General features: G+C 40.1%; 2 protein-coding genes across 3 annotated transcripts in view; one reads left to right on the forward strand and one right to left on the reverse strand.

Annotated features, from left to right (window-relative positions):
• Positions 1–25,724, reverse strand: part of rpap2 (RNA polymerase II associated protein 2) — a 100,660-nt gene that overhangs the window by 15,318 nt on the left and 59,618 nt on the right. The window contains exons 12-13 of the transcript XR_009809535.1: positions 20,223–20,534; positions 3,291–3,397 (exon numbers count right to left, since the gene is read on the reverse strand). The gene's annotated coding sequence lies outside the window, so the exon portion shown is untranslated. The remainder of the gene's footprint in view (positions 1–3,290; positions 3,398–20,222; positions 20,535–25,724) is intronic.
• On the forward strand, positions 9,779–25,668 carry gfi1aa (growth factor independent 1A transcription repressor a). Of its 2 annotated transcripts, XM_061919865.1 has the most exons (6): positions 9,779–9,930; positions 10,039–10,218; positions 20,246–20,559; positions 20,631–20,768; positions 24,708–24,873; positions 24,958–25,668. In XM_061919865.1, the coding sequence occupies exons 1-6, from the start codon at positions 9,819–9,821 to the stop codon at positions 25,134–25,136; spliced, it is 1,089 nt and encodes a 362-aa protein (XP_061775849.1). In that variant the 5' UTR covers positions 9,779–9,818; the 3' UTR covers positions 25,137–25,668. The 2 variants fall into 2 exon arrangements, with proteins under 2 accessions (XP_061775849.1, XP_061775848.1); XM_061919864.1 differs by having other exon boundaries at positions 24,708–25,668.

A 25,724-nucleotide genomic window follows, 5' to 3' on the forward strand; every position in this document is an offset into this window, starting at 1 on the left:
ACTACATTTTTAGGTAAAATTATTGCAATTTACCTTATATGTTTTTTAAAAATCTGCTAATAAAATGCATAAAAAAATTGTGTGATAATAGTATTCACTGTAAAATTGCATTTTTTAAAAATTCACAGTAAAAAAAAGCAAATGTAAATTTCACAGTAAAAATCTCGCAATTGAGCTACATTTTTTTTTAACCGTAAAAACAGCAGCACAAAAAACTACATTTTGAGGTAAAATTATTGTAACTTACCATTTATATTTTTTTAAAATCTGCTAATAAAATGCATTAAAAATATGTGTGATAATAGTATTGACTGTTAGAAGCGGCAAAATTATTGCAACTTACCATATATATATATTTTTAAATCTACTTATAAAATGCATTAAAAAATTGTGTGATAATAGTATTCACTGTAAAATTGCATTTTTTTTTAATTCACTGTAAAAAAAACAAGTGTAAATTTCACAGTAAAAATCTGGCAACTTTTTTTTTTTCAAACTGTAAAAACAGCAGCACAAAAAACTAAATTTTGAGGTAAAATTATTGCAACTTACCATATATATTTTTTTTAAATCTGCTAATAAAATGCATTTAAAAAATTGTGTGATAATAGCGTTCACTGTAAAATTGCATTTTTAAAAAAATTCACAGTAAAAAAAAAATTTTTACATTTCACAGTAAAAATCTGGCAACTGAGCTACTTTTTTTTTTTATTACCGTAAAAACAGCAGCACAAAAAACTACATTTTGAGGTAAAATTATTGCAACTTACCACATATATTTTTTAAATATCTGCTAATAAAATGCATTAAAAAAATTGTGTGATAATAGTATTCACTGTTAAAAGCGCAACAATTATTGCAATTTACCAATTTTATTTTTATTTTTTAAATCTGCTAATAAAATGCATCAAAAGAATTGTATGATAATAGTAGTCACTGTAAAATCGCATTTTTTTAAATTCACAGTAAAAAAAACAAATGAAAATTTCACAGTAAAAATCTGGCAACTGAGCTACTTTTTTTTTCCTACGGTAAAAACAGCAGCACAAAAAAATAAATTTTGAGGTAAAATATTGCAACTTACCATTTATATTTTCTAAAAATCTGCTGATAAAATGCATAAAAAAAATTGTGTGTTTATAGTATTCACTGTAAAATTGAATTTTTTAAAAATTCACAGCAAAAAAAAAACAAATGTAAATTTCACAGTAAAAAATCTAGGAACTGAGCTACCTTTTTTTTTTTTTAATCGTAAAAACAGCAGCACAAAAAACTAAATTTTGAGGTAAAATTATTGCAAATTACCATATATATTTTTTAAAAATCTGCTAATAAAATGCATAAACAAATTGTGTGATAATAGTATTGACTGTTAGAAACGGCCCTCTGGTGGCCAAACATAACAGCGATGTGGCCCTCAGTGAATACAACTTTAACACCTCTGCCTTAGGCTTGATTGCTCTCATTTTGTACAACCTTTTAAGGGGCGTGACAGTAAACAAAAAAAGTGTCGATTCATGCCATGAGATGACTAGAAGAGACCTTATTGTTGTTCTCCACTGAAAAACAACAACTGTTTACTCGGGTAAACAAGTGAATTAGGGCAAAAGTCTCAATCGGACCGGATGAGGTAAATCAGAGGCTGCCACGGAACGTGAACGTGTTGGTCGGGAAAAAGGGAGCAGTGTGTGTGTGCATGTGACATGAAGATAAAGTGTGTGTACACAGACCGTGTGTGTGTGTGTGTGTGTGTGTGTGTGTGTTCTGGTAATGCTGACTTAATGGGGACATCGCTCTGTTTACAAAGTCACATTTAGGGGACTTCCGACAGTATGGGGACCAAACAAAAAAACAGGTCCCCTCAAGGGAAACCTTTTTAAATGATAGTCAGATCCATTCTGGAGTTGCAGACAACTTCACTATTGCTAAATAGCAGTTTTCAGTAATGTCACAGAGGATGCAGGATTTGCTTTGACACTTAAGTTCGGGGTGTCCAAAGCCCGCAGGTCATTTTTGAACGGCCCACTTTAAAAATACAATTGAAAAAAATTTTTTTTACATAAAAAGTGTAATGAAAGAGCAAACAGGTGGAATGTAACAATACAATGTTGCAATGTTTACTCGAATAACACAAAGCTGCCATGCAGGCTGTTTCTTTTAAAAAAAAAAAATAATGAATCAAAATCTATGTCATTATGAATTATTGACCTATTCAAGGCTCCAAAAAAATCACATTAAATATTCCACTTTGAGATATTTTTGGGGGGAAATTTTGCATGTTTTGTGTTTCCCATATATAAACAACAATACAACTTATAATTGACGAATATATCTGAAGGTGATCTCGAGATTATTGCGTTAAAAGTAAACAGTAAAAAAAAAAAAAAATACAATTTATGTTTTCAAACACTTCAATGAGTAGGACCCTTTTTGATCCCAATAATTTTAACGTGATTTGTTTTTAAGTGTCATTGCTCAAAAATAAAAAAAATCAAATCAATATTGTTATGAGTAATTGACCTTTTTAAGGCTCCAATTCGTATATAATGTCAAATATTCCACTTAAAAATTTTATTGGGTGAAAATATTGCATATTTTGTGTTTTTTCTATTAAAAAACAGGGTTTTCTTTGACAAAAAGAGCATACAAGTTAAATCTTTAAAAATGTTATATTGACAGAATGACCTAGAGATTTAAAACTGGAAAAATAATTCAAATAATAATGCTGAATAATAACACATTTTTAATATCTTTTTAACCAAAATCCTATGGGGACTGAGTGGAGGCCTGAATGTATATTTTTATACATATATTGTATTAGTTTTTAAAATCAAAAAAATATCAAAATGGCCCCCGCTTGCTTTGATTTTTCAGTGTGCGGCCCTCAGTGGAAAAAGTTTGGACACCCCTGACTTAAGTGGTGAAACTTCCTATAAGAAGCGGGCTGTAGTGCTGTATTCTGAGGATCATGTCATATTTAATTAGGATTTTTATTTTTATTTTTTTTTAATGGTCCTCAGTAGTCACGTACAAATGTGTGTGAATTATGCACAATTATTTAAATTTGGTCCCCCATAAACCATATTAACTTCTGCACATTACTTCATCAATTCAGAGATTTAAAGACGTGTATGAGCCAACTGGGCAGTGGCCATTTTACCTCAAAAAATTGTTTATGCCTCCACAACCTGTGGAAAGAGTGGTCCCCACAAGTCATGAACAACAACTTGGTCCCCCATTCAAAATGATAACCAGTGTGTGTGTGTGTGTGTGTGTTAAATTAAAATTACCAATAATTGTCACACACACGGCCCTGCGATGAGGTGGCGACTTGTCCAGGGTGTACGCCGCCTTCCGCCCGATTGTAGCTGAGATAGGCACCAGCGCCCCCTGCGACCTAAAAGGGAATAAGCAGTAGAAAATGGATGGATGGATGTCACATACACACTAGGTGTGTGTGTGTTTGTAAGTTCCGGCAATTCTGACTTAATGGGGACATCGCTCTGTTTACACAGTCACCTTTAGGGGACTTCTGACGGTATGGGGACCAAAAAAAAAACAGGTCCCCTAAAGGGAAACCTTTTTAAATGATAGTCAGATCCATTCTATATCCTTCTATATATGGTAGTTGGAGTTGCAGACAACTGTATTACTGCTAAATAGCAGTTTTCAGTAATGTCACAGAAGATGCAGGATTTGCTTTAACACTTAAGTGGTGAAACTTCATATAAGAGGCGGGCTGTAGTGCTGTATTCTGAGGATCATGTCATATTTAATTTAAACTTTTTTTTTTTAATGGTCCTGAGTAGTCACGTACAAATTTCTGTGAATTATGCAACATTATTTCAATTTGGTCCCCTTGTACCATTTTAACTCTTTTTCCCCAGGGTCCACAGTAAGTATGAACAGCACATTACTTCATCAATCCAGAGATTTAAAGACGTGTATGAGCTAACTGGGCAGTGGCCGTTTTACCTAAAAAAAATGTTTATGCCTCCACAACCTGTAGAAAGGGTGGTCCCCACAAGTCATGAACAACAATTTGGTCACCCATTCAAAATGATAACCTGTGTGTGTGTGTGTGTGTGTGTGTGTGTGTGTGTGTGTGTGTTAAGTTAAAATTACTAATAATTGTCACACACGCGGCCCTGCGATGAGGGAGCGACTTGTCCAGGGTGTAAACCGCCTCCCGCCCGATTGTAGCTGAGATAGGCACCAGCGCCCCCCGCGACCCCAAAGGGAATAAGCGGTAGAAAAATGGATGGATGGATGTCACACACACACTAGGCAATTCTGACTTAATGGGGACATCGCTCTGTTTACACAGTCACCTTTAGGGGACTTCTGACGGTATGGGGACCAAAAAAAAAACAGGTCCCCTAAAGGGAAACCTTTTTAAATGATAGTCAGATCCATTCTATATCCTTCTATATATGGTAGTTGGAGTTGCAGACAACTTCATTACTGCTAAATAGCAGTTTTCAGCAATGTCACAGAAGATGCAGGATTTGCTTTAACACTTAAGTGGTGAAACTTCCAATAAAAGGCGGGCTGTAGTGCTATTTTCTGAGGATCATGTCATATTTAATTTGGAACTAGTCACGTACAAATTTCTGTGAATTACGCAACATTTTTTAAATTTGGTCCCCATGAACCATTTTAACTCTTTTTCCCCAGGGTCCCCAGTAAGTATGAACAGCACATTACTTCATCAATCCACAGATTTAAAGACGTGTATGAGCTAAATGGGCAGTGGCCATTTTACCAATTTTTTTATGCCTCCACAACCTGTAGAAAGGGTGGTCCCCACAAGTCCTGATCAATAACTCGGTCCTCATTCCGAATGATAACCTGTATGTGTGTGTGAGCACTGTGAGTATGGGCCATGTGTTCTTAGACGGGCACCTATCAAGCTTGCAGCAGCTGCACCAAACACAGTCAGTTCCCACCCGGAACAGGGGTGACACTCAGCTTCAATCTTTGATATCATTCCAAAGTGACAGATTTCCTCACCGGTGTTATTATCAGGTTGGGTGGGGGGGTTGGTTAATGGTGTAAACCAATAAGGCTGAAGTCAGCGGAGGGTAAGGTGAAGCAAACTGACTGTAACGCTACACCGCCTGTCTGCGTCGGCAGGCTGTCGTGCGCCAGGCCCATGAGCGGGCTCGTTTTACAAGCGGCCTGAACAAAAACCGGGCCCCGTCCGTCATCAACCTGCCTGCCTGGATGGGCTTCTACGTCGGCTTTTGCATTCACGCGCGGCTGAATCGGTTTCAAATAGGACTAATATTGATCCACTATGGACAGGACTCTCACTGTCATGTTAGATCCACTATGGACTGGACTCTCACTATTATGTTAGATCCACTATGGACTGGACTCCCACTATTATGTTAGATCCACTATGGACTGGACTCTCACTATTATGTTAGATCCACTATGGACTGGACTCTCACTATTATGTTAGATCCACTATGGACTGGACTCTCACTATTATGTTAGATCCACTGTGGACTGGACTTTCACTATTATGTTGGATCCGCTATGGACTGGACTCTCACTATTAAGTTAGATCCACTATGGACTGGACTCTCACTATTATGTTAGAGCCACTATGGACCGGACTCTCACAATATTATGTTAGATCCACTGTGGACTGGACTCTCACTATTATGTTAGATCCACTATGGACTGGACTCTCACAATATTATGTTAGATCCACTATGGACTGGACTCTCACTATTATGTTAGATCCAGTGTGGACTGGACTTTCACTATTATGTTGGATCCGCTATGGACTGGACTCTCACTATTAAGTTAGATCCACTATGGACTGGACTCTCACTATTATGTTAGAGCCACTATGGACCGGACTCTCACAATATTATGTTGGATCCACTATGGACTGGACTCTCACTATTATGTTAGATCCACTATGGGCTGGACTCTCACAATATTATGTTAGATCCACTATGGACTGGACTCTCACTATTATGTTAGAGCCACAATGGACTGGACTCTCACTATTATGTTAGATCCACTATGGACTGGACTTCCACAATATTATGTTAGATCCACTATGGACTGGACTTTCACTATTATGTTAGATCCACTATGGGCTGGACTCTCACTATTATGTTAGATCCACTATGGACTGCACTCTCACTATTATCTTGGATCCACTATGGACTGGACTCTCACTATTATGCTAGATCCACTATGGACTGGACTTTCACTATCATGTTAGATCCACTATGGACTGGACTCTCACTATTATGTTAGATCCACTATGGACTGGACTCTCCCTATTATGTTAGATCAACTATGGACTGGACTTTCACAATATTATGTCAGACCCACTCGACGTCCATTGCATCCGGTCTCCCCTAGAGGGGGGTGGAGTCACCCACATCTAAGTCCTCTCCAAGGTTTCTCATAGTCATTCACATTGACATCCCACTGGGTTAAGTTTTTCCTTGCCCTTATTGTGGGATCTGAACCGAGGATGTCGTTGTGACTTAGGGCTATATCAGTGGTTCTAAATCTGGGTTCGATCGAACCCTAGGGGTTCGGTGAGTCGGCCTCAGCCATCGTGTAAGTAAAAACTTCTCCCTATCGGCGTATTATGGATACCCCCAAACAATGTTCCCTCTAATTTTCCATACGCATGAGCAAAGGTAAAAATGTTTTATTATTATAATCAAATGACAGCAGTCATTTCAAAGAGGTGGGGTTCCTGCTTTGGAAATAATTTGTACCCCTTTCAGATATGGCATTTAGTTGCCACTAAAACATTCACATGTTGCACAATGAGATGTAAACATGGGATCATGTGTACATTCCTGTAACTTTCTGTTTGTAATATATATCTTTAGTAGTATTTCTTTAATATAATAACATCATTTCATGATTGATATTAATAAATTAAGATCAAATCGAGAAAGAAACATTTTATTTGTCACTAAAGAAGGGTTTGGTGAATGCGCGTATGAAACTGCTGGGGTTCGGTACCTCCAACGAGGTTAAGAACCACTGGGCTATATAAATAAACATTGAGATAGGTGCCAGCGCCCCCCGCCACCCCAAAAAGGAATGAGCGGTAGAAAATGGATTAATGGATGGATGATTGGTTTATTTTTTTTTTTTTTAAATATATTTGTATTTATCAATTTATTAAATTTTTTTTCACAGTCGAGTGTGAAGCGACCGGAATGAGAATCAACACCTCCAAGTGAAGTGAAGTATATTTATATAGCGCTTTTCTCAACTGACTCAAAGCGCTTTTACATAGTGAAACCCAATATCTAAGTACATTTAAACCAGTGTGGGTGGCACCTGGAGCAGGTGGGTAAAGTGTCTTGCCCAAGGACACAACGGCAGTAACTAGGGTGGCACAAGCGGGAATCGAACCTGCAACCCTCAAGTTGCTGGCACAGCCACTCTACCAACCGAGCTATGCCGCCCTCAGTCCGATTCCAAGGGTGGAGTGCCATCTCTGGGTTGGGGAGGAGACCCTGCCCCAAGTGGAGGAATTCAAGTACCTCGGAGTCTTGTTCACGAGTGAGGGAAGAGTGGATCGTGGATTACGTCTTCAGTAATGCGGACGTTGTATCGATCCGTTGTGGTGAAGAAGGAGCTGAGCCGGAAGATTTATTAAATTTTATAACAGTGCAAAATATAAATTGGCCCTAGTGTGTGAATGTGAGTGTGAATGCTGTCTGTCTATCTGTGTTGGCCCTGCGATGAGGTGGCGACTTGTCCAGGTTGTACCCCGCCTCCCGCCCGATTGTAGCTGAGATGGGCGCCAGCGCCCCCCGCGACCCCTAAAGGGAATAAGCGGTAGAAAATGGATGGATGGATGCAAAATATTGCTCATTTGTAGTGGTCTTTCTTGAACTATCCGGAAAAAAAGATATAAAAACAACTAAAAACTTGTTGAAAATAAACAAGTGGTTCAATTATAAATAAAGATTTCTACACATAGAAGTGTTCATTAACTTAAAGTGCCCTCTTTGGGGATTGTAATAGAGATCCATCTTAATTCTAAACATTTCTTCACAAAAAAAGAAAACTTTAACATCAATATTTATGGAACATGTCCACAAAAAAATCTATCTGTCAACACTAAATATTGCATTGTTGCATTTTTTTTTTCACAGTTTATGAACTTACATTCATATTTTGTTGAAGTATTATTCGAAAAAATATATTTATAAAGGATTTTTCAATTGTTGCTATTTTTAGAATATTTAAAAAAAATCTCATGTACCCCTTGGCATCCCTTTAAGTACCCAAGGGGTACGCGTACCCCCATTTGAGAACCACTGACTTATAGCATATAAGAATATTCTATTACTGTTAAGCAAACTATGAATAATAAAACATGTGTCCTTTATCATAATTACACGTATGAGCAAAAAATCGCGTGAAAATCAGTGGTATTCAGAGAGGTAAGATGAATGAAATGCGCTGACAGTTCACTGAGTGGAGCGGATCACCACTCCAAGATGGCGGCCCCGCGTCTCGTCAGAAGTGCGGCCTGCAGGTCATTTTTTAACGGCCCGACGGCACATTTTAAAAATACGATTAAAAAATCTCTAAAGCGTAAAAAGTGATATGAACGAGCAAACGGGTGAAATGTAACAAGAAAATGTTGCAATGTTTACTCTAATAACACAAAACTGCCATGCAGGCTGTTTCTTTTAAAAAAAAAAAAAATAATAAATCAAAATCAATGTCATTATGAATTATTGACCTATTCAAGGCTCCAATTACGTCATATTAAATATTCCACTTGGGAGATATTTTTTGGGGGCAAAATGTTGCATTTTTTGTGTTTGCCATATAAAAAACTGAGCTGTTTTTTTTTTTTTTTAAAGTGCCTAAAACGAACAAACAAAAAACATAAACAACAATAAAACTTATAATTGACGGATAGATCTGAAGTTCATCTCGAGAATATTGTGTTAGAAGTAAACAGTAAAAACATTTATATATATTTTTTTAACACTTTAATGAGTAGGACCAATCATTTTAGTGTGATTGTTTTTAAGTGTCATTGCGGTATAGCTCGGTTGGTAGAGTGGCCGTGCCAGCAACTTGAGGGTTGCAGGTTCGATTCCCGCTTCTGCCATCCTAGTCACTCCCGTTGTGTCCTTGGGCAAGACACTTTACCCACCTACTCCCAGTGGCACCCACACTGGTTTGAATGTAACTTAGATATTGGGTTTCACTATGTAAAGCGCTTTGAGTCACTAGAGAAAAAGCGCTATATAAATATAATTCACTTCACTTCACTACATATTAAATGAAAGTTAATTACTGTAATTTTACATGAATTTGAAAGTAATTCGAGAAAACAAAAAACTGATGTGTATTATTAATTTGGTATTTTTCTGTAAAAAAAATATACATAGTTTGTCAATACTGGCATATTACTTAAAATAACAGACGGTTTGTTTATTTATAGATAATGTCTTCAATTCCACAGTTTTATAATATATTTTAGAAAATTTAAAAAATACAGTAGAAATTTAGAGTAAATTAACCATAAAAATAGGATTTTTTTAAACAGTGTGGGTTTCAGTAGGCCTTTAATTTTATTATCATTATTTCTTATCATTAAAGTATTTCTGATTCTCATTCTGATTTACATTCTGGAGGGGGGCAGCTTTTCGGCCCCCTGCCCACACTACACCTGGTCACACCCCCTCTGTGCGCATGCGTAATGGTGAGGTAGACCCAAGTCCCAGCCCCTATGTGGCTCAGTGCAATCTGCGAGGAGCTGAAGAAGACGCAGCCGGCGGAGCAGAGCAAACATGCCGAGGTCTTTCCTGGTGAAAAGTAAGCGGGCACACAGCTACCATCAACCCCGACACCTGCACGATGACTGCGTGGGTCTGGACGCGCTCCTGGCGCACATCAACGCAGGTCGGTTCATTCCTGCGTAATTACGCGCGGGGTTCCATATGGCGAAAGTATATGTTTTTTTTATTTGGAAAAAAGAAAAAAGAAAAAAAAGGGTGATGTTGCTTCCAGAGGCGAGATGTCAAGTGGAAGGCAGCCTGGAGGCCGCGCCCACTGACAGACTGTCCCCGGGGCCTCAGCGCCAGTCGCTGGGGTCGCTGGCGTCCAGCTCCCCGCTGAGCGACGGAGCCTGCAGTGACCGAGGTTCGGACTGTGATTTGTGGACTCCGCCGTCCCCGTCCTGCTATCCAGGTCTCATTCAACTTTCTGTCTCACTTTCAATTTAGCAGCTTTTAACTATAATTGCAGGAATCACTTTTTAAATTACTGAACTTATAAGTCCCACATGAACACGCACATCTATAAAAGCATATAAAAATGTGTATAGAGATGATTAAAAGTCTATTTTACAAACCCTTTCTAAATAATCGGGGTTAAAAAAAAAATGTAAATCATGCAACGTAAAAATGTTGACTTTATAGCATATAAAAATGTTTATTTTGATTATTATTATTTTTTATCACGCTTATAACTAAAAATACAATCATGCAGAAAGCAAACCTGCAAGCCAACAAATTCTTCTCAATTAAAGAGAAGACATGTAACCTTGGAGAAAAAAGCTAAATGAAAACATATTTATGCACGAAGAGCACTTAAAAGCTATCAGTATATGTGGAATGAAATAAAGAAGAGATAAAGATTGACAAAGAAAAAATGAATGGAAAAATGGACAAAGAAATCAAACAATTATTCTAATTTGATTTACTTTGAGAAAGTGTTCAAACTTCAAATTTACAAGAAGAATTACACACTAAAATATGCTGGGTTATTTTTTGATAACTCAATTTATCAGTTTTGGAGTTATTTTTAAGAAAAGTAATCCATTTTTTGGCGTTATAAGAATATTATTTGAACTAAATTTCTGGGTTTTCAAAATGATGAACCATTTTTGGGTTGTTTTTCAACAAGTAACACATTTTTGGGTAAAAGGCTTTTTTAAAATTTATTAAAATGTAACTTTTTTCTTGAAGGGAATTTTATTATGGATTCATCTCATTAACATTATTTACAATCACCCAATGAACATGAACACGCAAATGTATAAAAGCATATACAAATGTGTATAGAGATGATTAAAAGTCTATTTTACAAACACTTTCTAAAAAATCGGGGTTAAAAAATACTAAATGTAAATTATGCATAGTAAAAATGTTGACTTTATAGCATATAAAAATGTTTATTTTTATTATTATTTTTTTTTTTATCACGCTTAAATATAAAAATACAATCATGCAGAAAGCAAACCTGCAAGCCAACAAATTCTTTTCAATTAAAGAGGACACATGTAACCTTGTAGAAAAAAGCTAAATGAAAACATATTTATGCACGCAGAGCACTTCAAAGCTATCAATATGTGGAATGAAATAAAGAAGAGATAAAGATGGACAAAGAAAAAATGAATGGAAAAATGGACAAAGAAATCAAACAATTATTGTAATTTGATTCACTTTGAGAAAGTGTTCAAACTTCAAGTATTTACAAGAAGAATTACACACAAAAATATGCTGGGTTATTTTTTGATAACTCAATTTATCAGTTTTGGAGTTATTTTTAAGAAAAGTAATCAATTTTATGGCGTTATAAGGATATTATTTGAACTCAATTTATGGGTTTTCAAAATGATGAACCATTTTTGGGTTGTTTTTCAACAAGTAACGCATTTTTGGGTAAAAGGCTTTTTTTAATTGTTATTAAAAAGTAACTTTTTTCTTGAAGGGAATTTTATCATTGATTCATCTCATTAACATTATTTACAATCATCCAAAGAACATGAACACGCACATGTATAAAAGCATATACAAATGTGTATAGAGATGATTAAAAGTCTATTTTACAAACACTTTCTAAAAAATCAGGGTTAAAAAATACTAAATGTAAATTATGCAACGTAAAAATGTTGACTTTATAGCATATAAAAATGTTTATTTTGATTATTATTATTTTTTATCACGCTTATAAATAAAAATACAAGCATACAGAAAGCAAACCTGCAACCCAATAAATTCTTCTCAATTAAAGAGGAGACATGTAACCCTGGAGAAAAAAGCTAAATGAAAACAAATTTATGCACGAAGAGCACTTAAAAGCTATCAATAAAGAAGAGATAAAGATGGACAAAGAAAAAATGGATGGAAAAAAAAAAAGAAAGAAAAAAATGGACTTGATAAGCTGTTCAAACTTCAAGTATTTACAAAAAGAATTACACACTAAAATATAATTCAATTGATCAATTTTGGAGTTATTTTTAAGAAAAGTAATTCATTTTTTGGCGTTATAAGTGTTGTGATCCGGCTTCCGGATCACACATCTCTAGCATGTTTGTCTTTTTTGTATTGTCCTACTATGTTTTGATCATGTTTTGGACTCTACCGATCCCGTTTGTTAGCGCACTTCCTTGTTTTGTATTGTCACCATGGCAACCTAAGTATGCCTCCTGCACGGACTCATTACGCACACCTGTTTTGAATTATTTGTGTTGTATTTAAGACCACCTGCTACCTTAGTTCCTCCTGGCTGTTTTGTTTGCTACTTGCAACACGCACGTTGGTTCTTATTTTCGTAATCACTATTGCTAAGTCTCGCCTTAGCTTTGCGTGCGCTCTGCACCTCTATTCCTGTACTCTGCTCTCGTTGCTAATTATTAGCATAGCTCTCCGTGCATTCGGCACGCCTTTTCTTTGCATTTTGTACCAGTATTATTTTTGTTTTTGTATTAAATCTAATCTTACCTGCAACTCCTGCCTGTCCTGGTCCTCTTGCATCCCTGGGGTAGCAACACGCATCCATTATGCCTCGCCACCGTGTCAGAAAACAGCCAGCACAACGCCGCCTCGCAGTGGACCACCAAAAGTCTTCCCTTCGCCAAGCCGCGAAGACTTTTTCCCCGGACAGCAGCGCGCAGACAACAGCCCAGTACTCTTCCCTGAGGTTTGGAAGTTTTGTTTTTTCTCCATATTCCAACCACTCTTCCGACTGGGCTGTAAGGCCAGGGCATACCTCCGGCCCACCGGTCCATCACGGTGACGTCATTTCGTCAACGCCCCCTGGTGACTCAATACCACCCCCTGTCGATGATATTTTTTCTGAGGATTTTTATATTGTTGAGTCTTATTCTCAACCTGTTTCAAATATTGACTATGATTTTTTGGACTCTATAGACACAACTAAGTTCTATACAGATGTTATTTCTAGATGCAAACTAAGGCAACATGAGCTACCTACTTTTCTTCCTCCACCTGTGTTTCCCCCGGTCAAGCCACTAAGGCCACCTAGACCTCCTCCACCGACTTTTCGACTCGCTAGTCCACTACCTCCAGTGCGCCCTCCACCACCGGTGTTCAAGCCTAGTCCCAGTCCTGGTCCGACTTCTGGCCAACGTTGTAGATCGTCTCGTAGACTGAGTCGTAGTCCGAGTCCTAGCCCAAGTCCTTGCTCAAGTCATTCTCTTAATGGTAGTCCAAGTCCCGGTCCCAGTTACGTACCTTCGTGTAGTCTTGATCGTAGTCCGTGTCCTAATTCCCCTCGTGGTCTTAGTCCTCACAGTAACCCTAGTCCTTGCCCAAATTCTTGTCCGAGCCCCAGTGTCACTGTAAGTCCTAGTCTTTGTCCAAGTCCTTGCCCGAGCACCAGTATGATTGTAAGTCCCAGTCCTTGCCCTAGGTTGACCTCAAGTCCTAGTTCCTGCCCAAGCCCTGGTTCGACTGTAAGTCCTGGTCCTTGCCCAAGTCCTTATAAAAGCACTAGTTTGATTGTAAGTACTGGTCCTCACACAAGTCCTTGCCCAAGTCCTAGTGTTAGTCTAAATCCTCATAGTAGTCCTAGTCCTCCTCTCTGCCAGTCTCTTAGTGCTCCTCGGCTGACGCCGACACCTGCTCCTCGGCTGACGCCGACACCTGCTCCTCGGCTGACGCCGACACCTGCTCCTCGGCTGACGCCGACACCTGCTCCTCGGCTGACGCCGACACCTGCTCCTCGGCTGACGCCGACACCTGCTCCTCGGCTGACGCCGACACCTGCTCCTCGGCTGACGCCGACACCTGCTCCTCGGCTGACGCCGACACCTGCTCCTCGGCTGAAGCCGACACCTGCTCCTCGGCTGAAGCCGACACCTGCTCCCAGTCTGGTTCTCACACCAGCTCCCAGTCTGGTTCTCACACCAGCTCCCAGTCTGGTTCTCACACCAGCTCCCAGTCTGGTTCTCACACCAGCTCCCAGTCTGGTTCTCACACCAGCTCCCAGTCTGGTTCTCACACCAGCTCCCAGTCTGGTTCTCACACCAGCTCCCAGTCTGGTTCTCACACCAGCACAAACTCCCAGTCTGGTTCTCACACCAGCACAAACTCCAAGGCTGGAGCCCACTCCGGTACCAGCACCACGACAGGTACCGGTGCCAGCTCCGTGCCGCCAAGCACCGGTGCCAGCTCCGTGCCGCCAAGCACCGCCGACGACGGGGCTGGAGCCCACACCAGCGCCGACGACGGGGCTGGAGCCCACACCAGCGCCGACGACGGGGCTGGAGCCCACACCAGCGTCGACGACGGGGCTGGAGCCCACACCAGCACCACCGACGACTCCTGCGGCTCCCAGGCCGCCTCCGACGACTCCTGCGGCTCCCAGGCCGCCTCCGACGACTCCTGCGGCTCCCAGGCCGCCTCCGACGACTCCTGCGGCTGCAGCACCCGCATCATCCTCGCCAGCTGCACTCGGGCCTGCTTTGGCTGCAGTCCCCGCACCCTCGTCTGCTGCTTCCAAGCCTGCTGGGATTTCGGTGCTGAGGCGTCGTCCACCACGTCGACCACGGGCGTGGCCTCTGCGAGGTCATCCTCCTCGCCAGATACTCCCTCCTCCATGTCGGCCACGGATGTGGCCGTGCCCGGGTCGTCCGCCTCGCCGGGCACCTCATCCTGCGAGGCGGCCACTAATGTGGCCTTTTCGAGGTCGCCCGCCAAAACTTTTTCGGCAGCAGCGTTCCACCCGCCGCCGCCACATGATGTGTCCTCGGTGGATTCGGGGACATGCGATCTGGCGACCCTCCACCGTGGACTCCTTCCGCCCTCCCTTCGTTTGTGAACTTTCTGGTTTTGGGAGGGGGTTCTCTTTATTGCAGTTTTTTGGGGGCATCTGGGATCTGCCCCTTAAGGGGGGGGTAATGTTGTGATCCGGCTTCCGGATCACACATCTCTAGCATGTTTGTCTTTTTTGTATTGTCCTACTATGTTTTGATCATGTTTTGGACTCTACCGATCCCGTTTGTTAGCGCACTTCCTTGTTTTGTATTGTCACCATGGCAACCTAAGTATGCCTCCTGCACGGACTCATTACGCACACCTGTTTTGAATTATTTGTGTTGTATTTAAGACCACCTGCTACCTTAGTTCCTCCTGGCTGTTTTGTTTGCTACTTGCAACACGCACGTTGGTTCTTATTTTCGTAATCACTATTGCTAAGTCTCGCCTTAGCTTTGCGTGCGCTCTGCACCTCTATTCCTGTACTCTGCTCTCGTTGCTAATTATTAGCATAGCTCTCCGTGCATTCGGCACGCCTTTTCTTTGCATTTTGTACCAGTATTATTTTTGTTTTTGTATTAAATCTAATCTTACCTGCAACTCCTGCCTGTCCTGGTCCTCTTGCATCCCTGGGGTAGCAACACGCATCCATTATGCCTCGCCACCGTGTCAATAAGGATATTATTAGAACTCAATTTATGGGTTTTCAAATTGAACCATATTTGGGTTGTTTTTCAACAAGTAACACATTTTTGGGTAAAAAGGCTTCATTAAAAAATATTATTAAAAAGGAACTTTTTTCTTGAAGGGACTTTTATTATGGATTCATCTCATTATCATTATTTACAATCAGCCAACATTGAGCTAGTATAACTCAATTTATGGGTTAAATATTCATCCATCCATCCAGTTTCTACCGCTTATTCCCTTAGGGGTTGCAGGGGGCGCTGGAGCCTATCCCAGCTACAATGGGTTGAATAATTCAAACCCAATACATTAAACAACCAATCAAACTTCAAGTATTTACAAGAAGAATTACACATTAAAATATGCTGGGTTATTTTTTGATAACTCAATTTATCAGTTTTGGAGTTATTTTTAAGAAAAGTAATCCATTTTTTTTTGGCGTTATAAGAATATTATTTGAACTAAATTTCTGGGTTTTCAAAATGATGAACCATTTTTGGGTTGTTTTATCAACAAGTAACACATTTTTGGGTAAAAGTCTTTTTTAAATTTTTTATTAAAATTTAACTTTTTTCTTGAAGGGAATTTTATTATGGATTCATCTCATTAACATTATTTACAATCATCCAATGAACATGAACACGCAAATGTATAAAAGCATATAAAAATGTGTATAGAGATGATTAAAAGTCTCTTTTACAAACCCTTTCTAAATAATCGGGGTTAAAAAAAACTACATGTAAATTGTGCAATGTAAAATGCTGACTTTATAGCATATAAAAATGTTTATTTGTATTATTATTAATTTTTATCACCCTTATAAATAAAAATGCAATCATGCAGAAAACAAACCTGCAAGCCAACAAATTCTTCTCAATTAAAGAGGACACATGTAACCTTGTAGAAAAAAGCTAAATGAAAACATATTTATGCACGCAGAGCACTTAAAAGCTATCAATATGTGGAATGAAATAAAGAAGAGATAAAGATGGACAAAGAAAAAATGAATGGAAAAATGGACAAAGAAATCAAACAATTATTCTAATTTGATTTACTTTGAGAAGCTGTTCAAACTTCAAGTATTTACAAGAAGAATTACACACTAAAATATGCTGGGTTATTTTTTGATAACTCAATTTATCAGTTTTTGTGTCATTTTTAAGAAAAGTAATCCATTTTTTGGCGTTATAAGAATATTATTTGAACTCAATTTCTGGGTTTTCAAAATGATGAACCATTTTTGGGTTGTTTTATCAACAAGTAACGCATTTTTGGGTAAAAGGCTTTTTTACATTTTTATTAAAATGTATCTTTTTTTTTTAAGGGAATTATGTTATGCATTCATCTTATTAACATTATCCCATCACCCAATATTGAGCTAGTATTACTCAACTTTTGGGTTAAATAATTCAACCCAATAGATTGGTTAGTATAACTCAACTGTTTGGTTATATAATTCAACGTAAAAAGTTGGGTTAAAAAAACTTAACCCAAAATGTTGAGTTAAAATAACTCAAATAAGTGGTTCGTCCTTTTCTGGAGCAGCAGCTGGGCTAAAATTGGGTTATTTTCCAACCCAACATTTTTCGGTGTGTATGACAAATATCTTGAACCTGATCAACAATGAGATCATCTTATTCAAATCATAAGATTTTTATGATAACTTTCTTTCTATTTACACTCATGTGTCTATTTATTTATTTACTGATTTATGCATTTTTTAATTGTGTTATAAGAAATGTGTGAAAAATGGGTAAAGGGTTAAATAATCTCTGCCTCTTCCTACTCCTTTTCGGACAAGCTGTATACTGTAAATATGTCAAATTTATATCATATCTAAGTGTATAATAATTGTATGCTCGGAATTAACAAACACCGTGTCACTTATTAAAATATAAACATATTTATGTTGTATTTAACTTAAATATAATAAGTGATATGGTGTTAGTTGATTCCAATCATACAATTACTTAATACTTAGATATAATACAAATTGTTTTATTTGAATAATCAATCAATCAATCAATGTTTACTTATATAGCCCTAAATCACTAGTGTCTCAAAGGGCTGCACAAACCACTACGACATCCTCGGTAGGCCCACATAAGGGCAAGGAAAAACTCACACCCAGTGGGACGTCGGTGACAATGATGACTATGAGAACCTTGGAGAGGTTTGGTGTTAGTTAAATCTGGACATACAATTGCTATATACTTAAATACTATATAAATATGTTTATATTTTAATAAATGATATGGTGTTAATTGATTCCAAACATATAATTACTACTTAAATTATTTACAATTAAATAGAATTACTACTTAAATAATTTAAGTAGTAATTATACGTTTGGAATCAATTAACACCATGTTATTTATTAAAATATAAACATATTTATATTATATTTAAGTGTATACTAATTGTGTGTTTGGAATCAACTAACAACATATTACTTATTACAATATAAACATTTATGTTATATTTAAGTATAAAATAATTGTATGTTTGGAATCAAATAACACCTTATCACATATTAAAATAAAAACATACTTATACTATACGTAAGTAGTAATTATATGATTGGAATCATTTAACACCATATCGCTTATTAAAATATAAACTTATTTATATTATACTTAAGTAGTAATTAAATGTTTGGAATCATTTAACACCATATCATTTATTAAATATAAACATATTTATATTATATTTAAGTGTATAGTAATTGTGTGTTCAGAATCAATTAACAACATATGACTTATTCAAATATAAACATATGTATTATATTTAAGTATGAAGTGATTGTATGTTTGGAATAAACTGACATCATATCACTTATTAAAACATATTTATATTATATTTAAGTACAAAGTAAGTGTATGTTTGGAATCAACTAACACCATAGCACTTATTAAAACCTAAAAAAATGTATAATAAATTGAACTAGTAATTGTAAGTTTGGAATCAGTTAATACCATGTCACCTATTAAAATATAAACATATTTATATTATATTTAAGTGTATATTAATTGTATGTTTGTAAACTACTAAAACCATATCACTTAATAATAAATAAAACTATTTATATTTAAGTGTATAGTAATTGTATGTTTGGAACATATTTATACTATATTTAAGTGTAATTCTTTCGAATCAACTAACACCATATCACTTATTAAAATATCTTAAACATAATCATATTATATTTAAGTGTATAGTAATTGTTTGGAATCGCCTAGCACCATATTATTAAAATATAAACATATTTGTATTATATTTAAGTGTAATTGTTTCGAATCAACTAACACCATATCACTTATTAAAATATCTTAAACATAATCATATTATATTTAAGTGCATAGTAATTGTTTGGAATCAACTAACACCACATTATTAAAATATAAACATATTTATATTATATTTAAGTGTAATTGTTTGGATCAATTAACACCCTATTATTAAAATATAAACACACACACATACATATATATATATATATATATATATATATATATATACACAGTATATATATTATATTTAAGTGTATAGTAATTGTTTGGAATCAATTAACACCATATCACTTATTAAAACATAAACACATTTATATTATATTTAAGTGTATAGTAATTGTTTGGAATCAACTAACACCACATTATTAAAATATAAACATATATATATTATATTTAAGTGTAATTGTTTGGAATCAATTAACACCATATTATTAAAATACGAACACACACACACACACACATATATATATATATATATATATATATATATTATATTTAAGTGTGTAGTAATTGTTTGGAATAAACTAACACCATATTATTAAAATATAAACACATATATATATATATATATATATATATTTTATATATATATATATATATATATACACAGTATATATATTATATTTAAGTTTATAGTAATCGTTTGGGATCAACTAACACCATATTACTAAAATCTAAACATATTTATATTGTATTTTTAGTGTAATTGTTTGGAATCAATTAACACCATATCACTTATTAAAACATAAACGCATTCATATTATATTATTTTTAAGTATATAGTAATTGTTAAGAATCAACTAACACCATATTACAAAAAAATATAAACATATATATGTATATATATATATATATATATATATATATATTTAAGTATACAGTAATTGTTTGGAATACACTAACACCATATTATTAAAATATAACTATATTTATATTATATTTAAGTGTATAGTAATAGTTTGGAATCAACTAACACCACATTATTAAAATATAAACATATTTATATTATATTTTTAGTGTGATTGTTTGGAATCAACTAACACCATATCACTTATTAAAATATAAAAATATTCATATTATATTTAAGTGTATAGTAATTGTTTGGAATCAACTAACACCACATTATTAAAATATGAACATATTTATTTTGTATTGAAGTATATAGTTGATGCTCTAATGATTGACATTCATAAATTATGGGACAATGACTCACGTTTGCTGGCGTTTCCTGCGCAGACTCAGAAGACGGCATTCATCACCCCTTCACCACCGTGGCAGCTTATGCCTGGACCTCCTACCCCGGTTCTGGCCTGGGGCGTGCGGTCCAGAGTCCGTACCTGCACCTCCCTCCCTGCAGAGGCCAGGGAAGCGGGGCCCCTGCGCTTTACGTGCAGAGGGCCACTGCCGCTGCAGAAGGATGCTACGCCCCGGTCCAGGTGCCACCGATGTGCAGGATCCAGAAGTTTGTGGAGGAGAAAGGTGACCTGAAGGCTGAAGAGGACTTCACGAGCGTGGATGGCTCCAGCTATAAATGCATCAAGTGTTACAAGGTGAGGAGCAACCAAGAAGTGGATTCATGGCCTTGGGACAAATAATGAGATGGTGAGTTTCCTGCACTAAGGTGTTCTCCACGCCCCACGGCCTGGAGGTGCACGTGAGGCGCTCCCACAGCGGGACTCGTCCCTTCGAGTGCGGGGTTTGCGGCAAAACCTTCGGCCACGCCGTGAGCCTGGACCAGCACGGGGCGGTCCACTCGCAGGTAAGCCCGCGAGAACGCCTAGTGTATGATAAACGCCAACACATGTGCCATAGAGTGAAACCACTCAAACATTTTGGGAGAATATTTGCTCCGCCGGAATTTCTCTACTTCGCACACTAGTTCCACGTCCCAAGAGCTAGTTTCTGTAGCCGAGGATCGGACCGCCAAGTGCCCTGCCTTCGGCTTCCGCCCAGCTCACAATGCACCCGACCTCTATGGCCCCTCCTATGAGTGGTGAGCCCACGTTGCCTCTTCGGGCTGTGCCCGGCCGGGCCCCATGGGAACAGGCCCGGCCATCAGGCGTTCGCCATCGTTCCCCACCTCTGGGCCCGGCTCCAGAGGGGGGCCCCGGTGACCCGCGTCCAGGCGAGGGAAACCTGAGTCCTTTGTTCGTGTTCATCATAGAGGTCTTTAGTCGGACTCACTTCGCAAGGGCTCTGGAACCACTTCTCTCGAGAGGGACTGGACTCTTTTCCACTCTGGCGTTGCCGGCATTGAGAGGCGACGGGCTGGGGTGGAAATTCTTGTTGTCCCCCCGGCTCAAAGCCTACACGTTGGAGTTCAACCCAGTGGACGAAAGGGTAGCCTTCCTCCGCCTTCGGGTGGGGGGACGGGTCCTGACTGTTGTTTGTTCTTACGCACCAAACAGCAGTTCAGAGTACCCACCCTTTTTGGGTACACTCGAGGGAGTACTGGAAAGTGCTCCCCCGGGTGATTCCCTTGTCCTACTGGGAGACTTCAACGCTCACGTTGGCAACGACAGTGAAACCTGGAGAGGCGTGATTGGGAAGAATGGCCGCCCGGATCTGAACCCGAGTGGTGTTTTGTTATTGGACTTTTGTGCTCATCAGAGTTTGTCCATAACAAACACCATGTTCAAACATTAGGGTGTCCATATGTGCACTTGGCACCAGGACACCCGAGGCCGCAGTTCCATGATCGACTTGGTAGTTGTGTCATTGGATTTGCGGCCTCATGTTTTGGACACTCGGGTGAAAAGAGGGGCGGAGCTTTCTACCGATCACCACCTGGTGGTGAGTTGGCTGCGATGGTGGGGGAGGATGCCGGACAGACCTGGCAGGCCCAAACGCATTGTGAGGGTCTGCTGGGAACGTCTGGCAGAGTCTCCTGTCAGAGAAAGTTTCAATTCCCACCTCCGGAAGAACTTTGAACATGTCGCGAGGGAGGTGCTGGACATTGAGTCAGAGTGGACCATGTTCCGCACCTCTATTGTCGAGGCGGCTGATTGGAGCTGTGGCCGCAAGGTAGTTGGTGCCTGTTGGGGCGGTAATCCTAGAACCCGTTGGTGGACACCAGCGGTGAGGGATGCCGTCAAGCTGAAGAAGGAGTCCTATCGGGTTCTTTTGGCTCATAGGACTCCGGAGGCCGTGGACAGATACCAACGGGCCAAGCGGTGTGCAGCTTCAGCGGTCGCGGAGGCAAAAACTCGGACATTGGAGGAGTTCGGGATGCCATGGAAAACGACTTCCGGACGGCTTCCAAGCGATTCTGGACCACCATCCGCCGCCTCAGGAAGGGGAAGCAGTACACTGTCAACACCGTGTATGGTGCGGATGGTGTTCTGCTGACCTCATCTGCGGCTGTTGTGGATAGGTGGAATGAATACTTCGAAGACCCCCTCAATCCCACCAACATATCTTCCTATGAGGAAGCAGTGCCTGGGGAATCTGTGGTGGGCTCTCCTATTTCTGGGGCTGAGGTTGCCGAGGTAGTTAAAAAGCTCCTCGGTGGCAAGGCCCCAGGGGTGGATGAGATCCGTCCGGAGTTCCTTAAGGCTCTGGATGCTGTGGGGCTGTCTTGGTTGACAAGACTGTGCAGCATCGCGTGGACATCGGGGGAGGTACCTCTGGATTGGCAGACCGGGGTGGTGGTCCCTCTGTTTAAGAAAGGGGACCGGAGGGTGTGTTCCAACTATCGTGGGATCACACTCCTCAGCCTCCCCGGTAAGGTTTATTCAGGTGTACTGGAGAGGAGGCTACGCCGGATAGTCGAGCCTCGTATTCAGGAAGAACAGTGTGGTTTTCTTCCTGGTCGTGGAACTGTGGACCAGCGCTATACTCTCGGCAGGGTTCTTGAGGGGGCATGGGAGTTTGCCCAACCAGTCTACATGTGCTTTTTGGATTTGGAGAAGGCATTCGACCGTGTCCCTCGGGAAGTCCTGTGGGGAGTGCTCAGAGAGTATGGGGTATCGGACTGTCTTATTGTGGCGGTCCGCTCCCTGTATGATCAGTGTCAGAGCTTGGTCCGCATCACCGGTAGTAAGTCAGATCCGTTTCCAGTGAGGGTTGGACTCCGCCAAGGCTGCTCTTTGTCACCAATTCTGTTCATAACTTTTATGGACGAATTTCTAGGCGCAGTCAAGGTGTTGAGGGGTTCCGGTTTGGTGGCTGCAGGATTATGTCTCTGCTTTTTGCATATGATGTGGTCCTGATGGCTTTATCTGGCCGGGATCTTCAGCTCTCACTGGATCGGTTCGCAACCGAGTGCGAAGTGACCGGAATGGAAATCAGCTCCTCCAAGTCCGAGTCCAAGGTTCTCTCCCGGAAAAGGGTTGAGTGCCAATTCCGGGTTGGGGAGGAGACCCTGCCCCAAGTGGAGGAGTTCAAGTACCTAGGAGTCTTGTTCACGAGTGAGGGAAGAGTGGATCGTGAGATCGACAAGCGGATCGGTGGGGCGTCTTCAATAATGTGGACCTGGTACCGATCCGTTGTGGTGAAGAAGAAGCTGAGCCGGAAGGCAAAGCTCTCAATTCACCGGTCGATCAACGTTCCCATCCTCACCTATGGTCATGAGCTTTGGGTCATGATCGAAAGGAAAAGATCACGGGTACAAGCAGCCGAAATGAGTTTCCTCCGCTGGGTGGCGGGGCTCTCCCTTAGAGAACTCAAAGTAAAGCCGCTGCTCCTCCACATGGAGAGGAGTCAGATGAGGTGGTTCGGGCATCTGGTCAAGATGCCACCCGAATGCCTCCCGAGGGAGGTGTTTAGGACACGTCCAACCGGTAGGAGGCCACGGGGAAGACCCAGGACACGTTGGGAAGACTATGTCTCCCGGCTGGCCTGGGAACGCCTCGGCATCCCCTGCGAAGTGAAGTGAATTAGATTTATATAGCGCTTTTCTCTAGCGACTCAAAGCGCTTTACATAGTGAAACCCAATATCTAAGTTACATTTTTAAACCAGTGTGGGTGGCACTGGGAGCAGGTGGGTAAAGTGTCTTGCCCAGGGACACAACGGCAGTGACTAGGATGGCGGAAGCGGGAATCGAACCTGCAGCCCTCAAGTTGCTGACACGGCCACTCTACCAACCGAGCTATACCGCCCCACAAGAAGAGCTGGACGAAGTGGCTGGGGAGAGGGAAGTCTGGGCTTCCCTGCTTAGGCTGCTGCCCCCGCGACCTGACCTGGGATAAGCGGAAGAAAATGGATGGATGGATGGATATTTGCACTGCAACATAAACACGACAGAAAACATTCCCAGAATTCCCTGCAGCACCAATTCTTCCAGGACATCCATCCATTTTTTACAGCTTGTCCCTTTTGGGGTCGCGGTGGGGGGGTGCTGGAGCCTATCTCAGCTGCATTCGGGCGAAAGGTGGGATACACCCTGGACAAGTCGCCAGCTCATCGCAGGGCCAACACAGATAGACAGACAACATTCACACTCTGCAATGTAAACAAACGCCATAGGTGGATCTACACCTAACATCCACTGTAATGATACCACGTACAATAGGTACCTAGTTGATACTACTATGATTACATGGGGTTCTGGGTATTCATGTAGCGTCCCGGAAGTTAGTGCTGCAAGGGGTCCTGGGTATTTTTACTGGTGTGTTTATGTAGCATCCCGGGAGATTGGCGCCTAAGCTGGAGAGGGCCGATGGGGCCTGAAAGCGGCGTGCTCTTCTTGTGCGCAGGAGAGGAGCTTCAGCTGCAGCATCTGCGGCAAAAGCTTCAAGCGCTCCTCCACGCTGTCCACGCACCTGCTCATCCACTCGGACACGCGGCCCTACCCGTGCCAGTACTGCGGCAAGAGGTTCCACCAAAAGTCGGACATGAAAAAGCACACCTTCATCCACACAGGTGAGAGACGCGCGGCGGCGGCGGCGGCACGGCGACCCCGCCGACTCAAACCCCCCAAAAAACCCCCGCGTCGTGCTTTTGCAGGCGAGAAGCCGCACAAGTGCCAAGTGTGCGGGAAGGCCTTCAGCCAGAGCTCCAACCTGATCACGCACAGCAGGAAGCACACGGGATTCAAACCTTTCGGCTGCGAGCTGTGCGGGAAAGGCTTCCAGAGGAAAGTGGACCTGAGGAGGCACAAAGAGACCCAGCACGGACTCAAATAATCCACTTCTGCACTTTCACGCACATCTGGGACTGTTATTTATTCATCACTTTAATAAACTGTAACGTTTAATAACCGTCTTTTTGGGTCTTATCTGAGGAGGGACTGCATGTGATTAATCACCACTGCAGCCACGCACAATAATTATTTTATTATTTGGCTTCAGTGGAAGCCCCCGATGGCACTTTATGGATAAAACTGTTACCAAGTTTGGGGCAAAGACATTACTACAGGGGTGTCCAAACTTTTTCCACTGAGGGCCGCACACTGAAAAATCAAAACAAGCGGGGGCCATTTTCATATTTCTTATTTTAAAAACCAATACAATATATGAATAAAAAATATACATTCAGGCCTTCACTCAGTTATGATCCCGGGGACCCCAAAGGGTTTTGGTCCAAAAAAAAAAAAAAAAAAAAGGTGTAATTATTCGGTATTGTTATTTTCACTATTATTGAAGTTTTAAATCTTTTTGGGTACTGATTAATACGGAGGGCTACCAGTTTGATACACACTTAAGTAAATTGCCAGAAATAGCCAATTTGCTCAATTTACTTTTAATAAAAAAATCTATATATATATATATATA

Source organism: Nerophis ophidion, linkage group LG14, assembly GCF_033978795.1.
Source record: "Nerophis ophidion isolate RoL-2023_Sa linkage group LG14, RoL_Noph_v1.0, whole genome shotgun sequence".
Lineage (NCBI taxonomy): Eukaryota > Metazoa > Chordata > Actinopteri > Syngnathiformes > Syngnathidae > Nerophis > Nerophis ophidion.

Excerpts from the sequence above, each read along its gene's own strand:
- gfi1aa (XM_061919864.1), top strand. The coding sequence starts at position 9,819 with ATGCCGAGGTCTTTCCTGGTGAAAAGTAAGCGGGCACACAGCTACCAT. Across the intron at positions 9,931-10,038 it reads CCTGGCGCACATCAACGCAG|AGGCGAGATGTCAAGTGGAA; the intron begins GTCGGTTCATTC and ends TGTTGCTTCCAG. Across the intron at positions 20,560-20,630 it reads AATGCATCAAGTGTTACAAG|GTGTTCTCCACGCCCCACGG; the intron begins GTGAGGAGCAAC and ends TCCTGCACTAAG.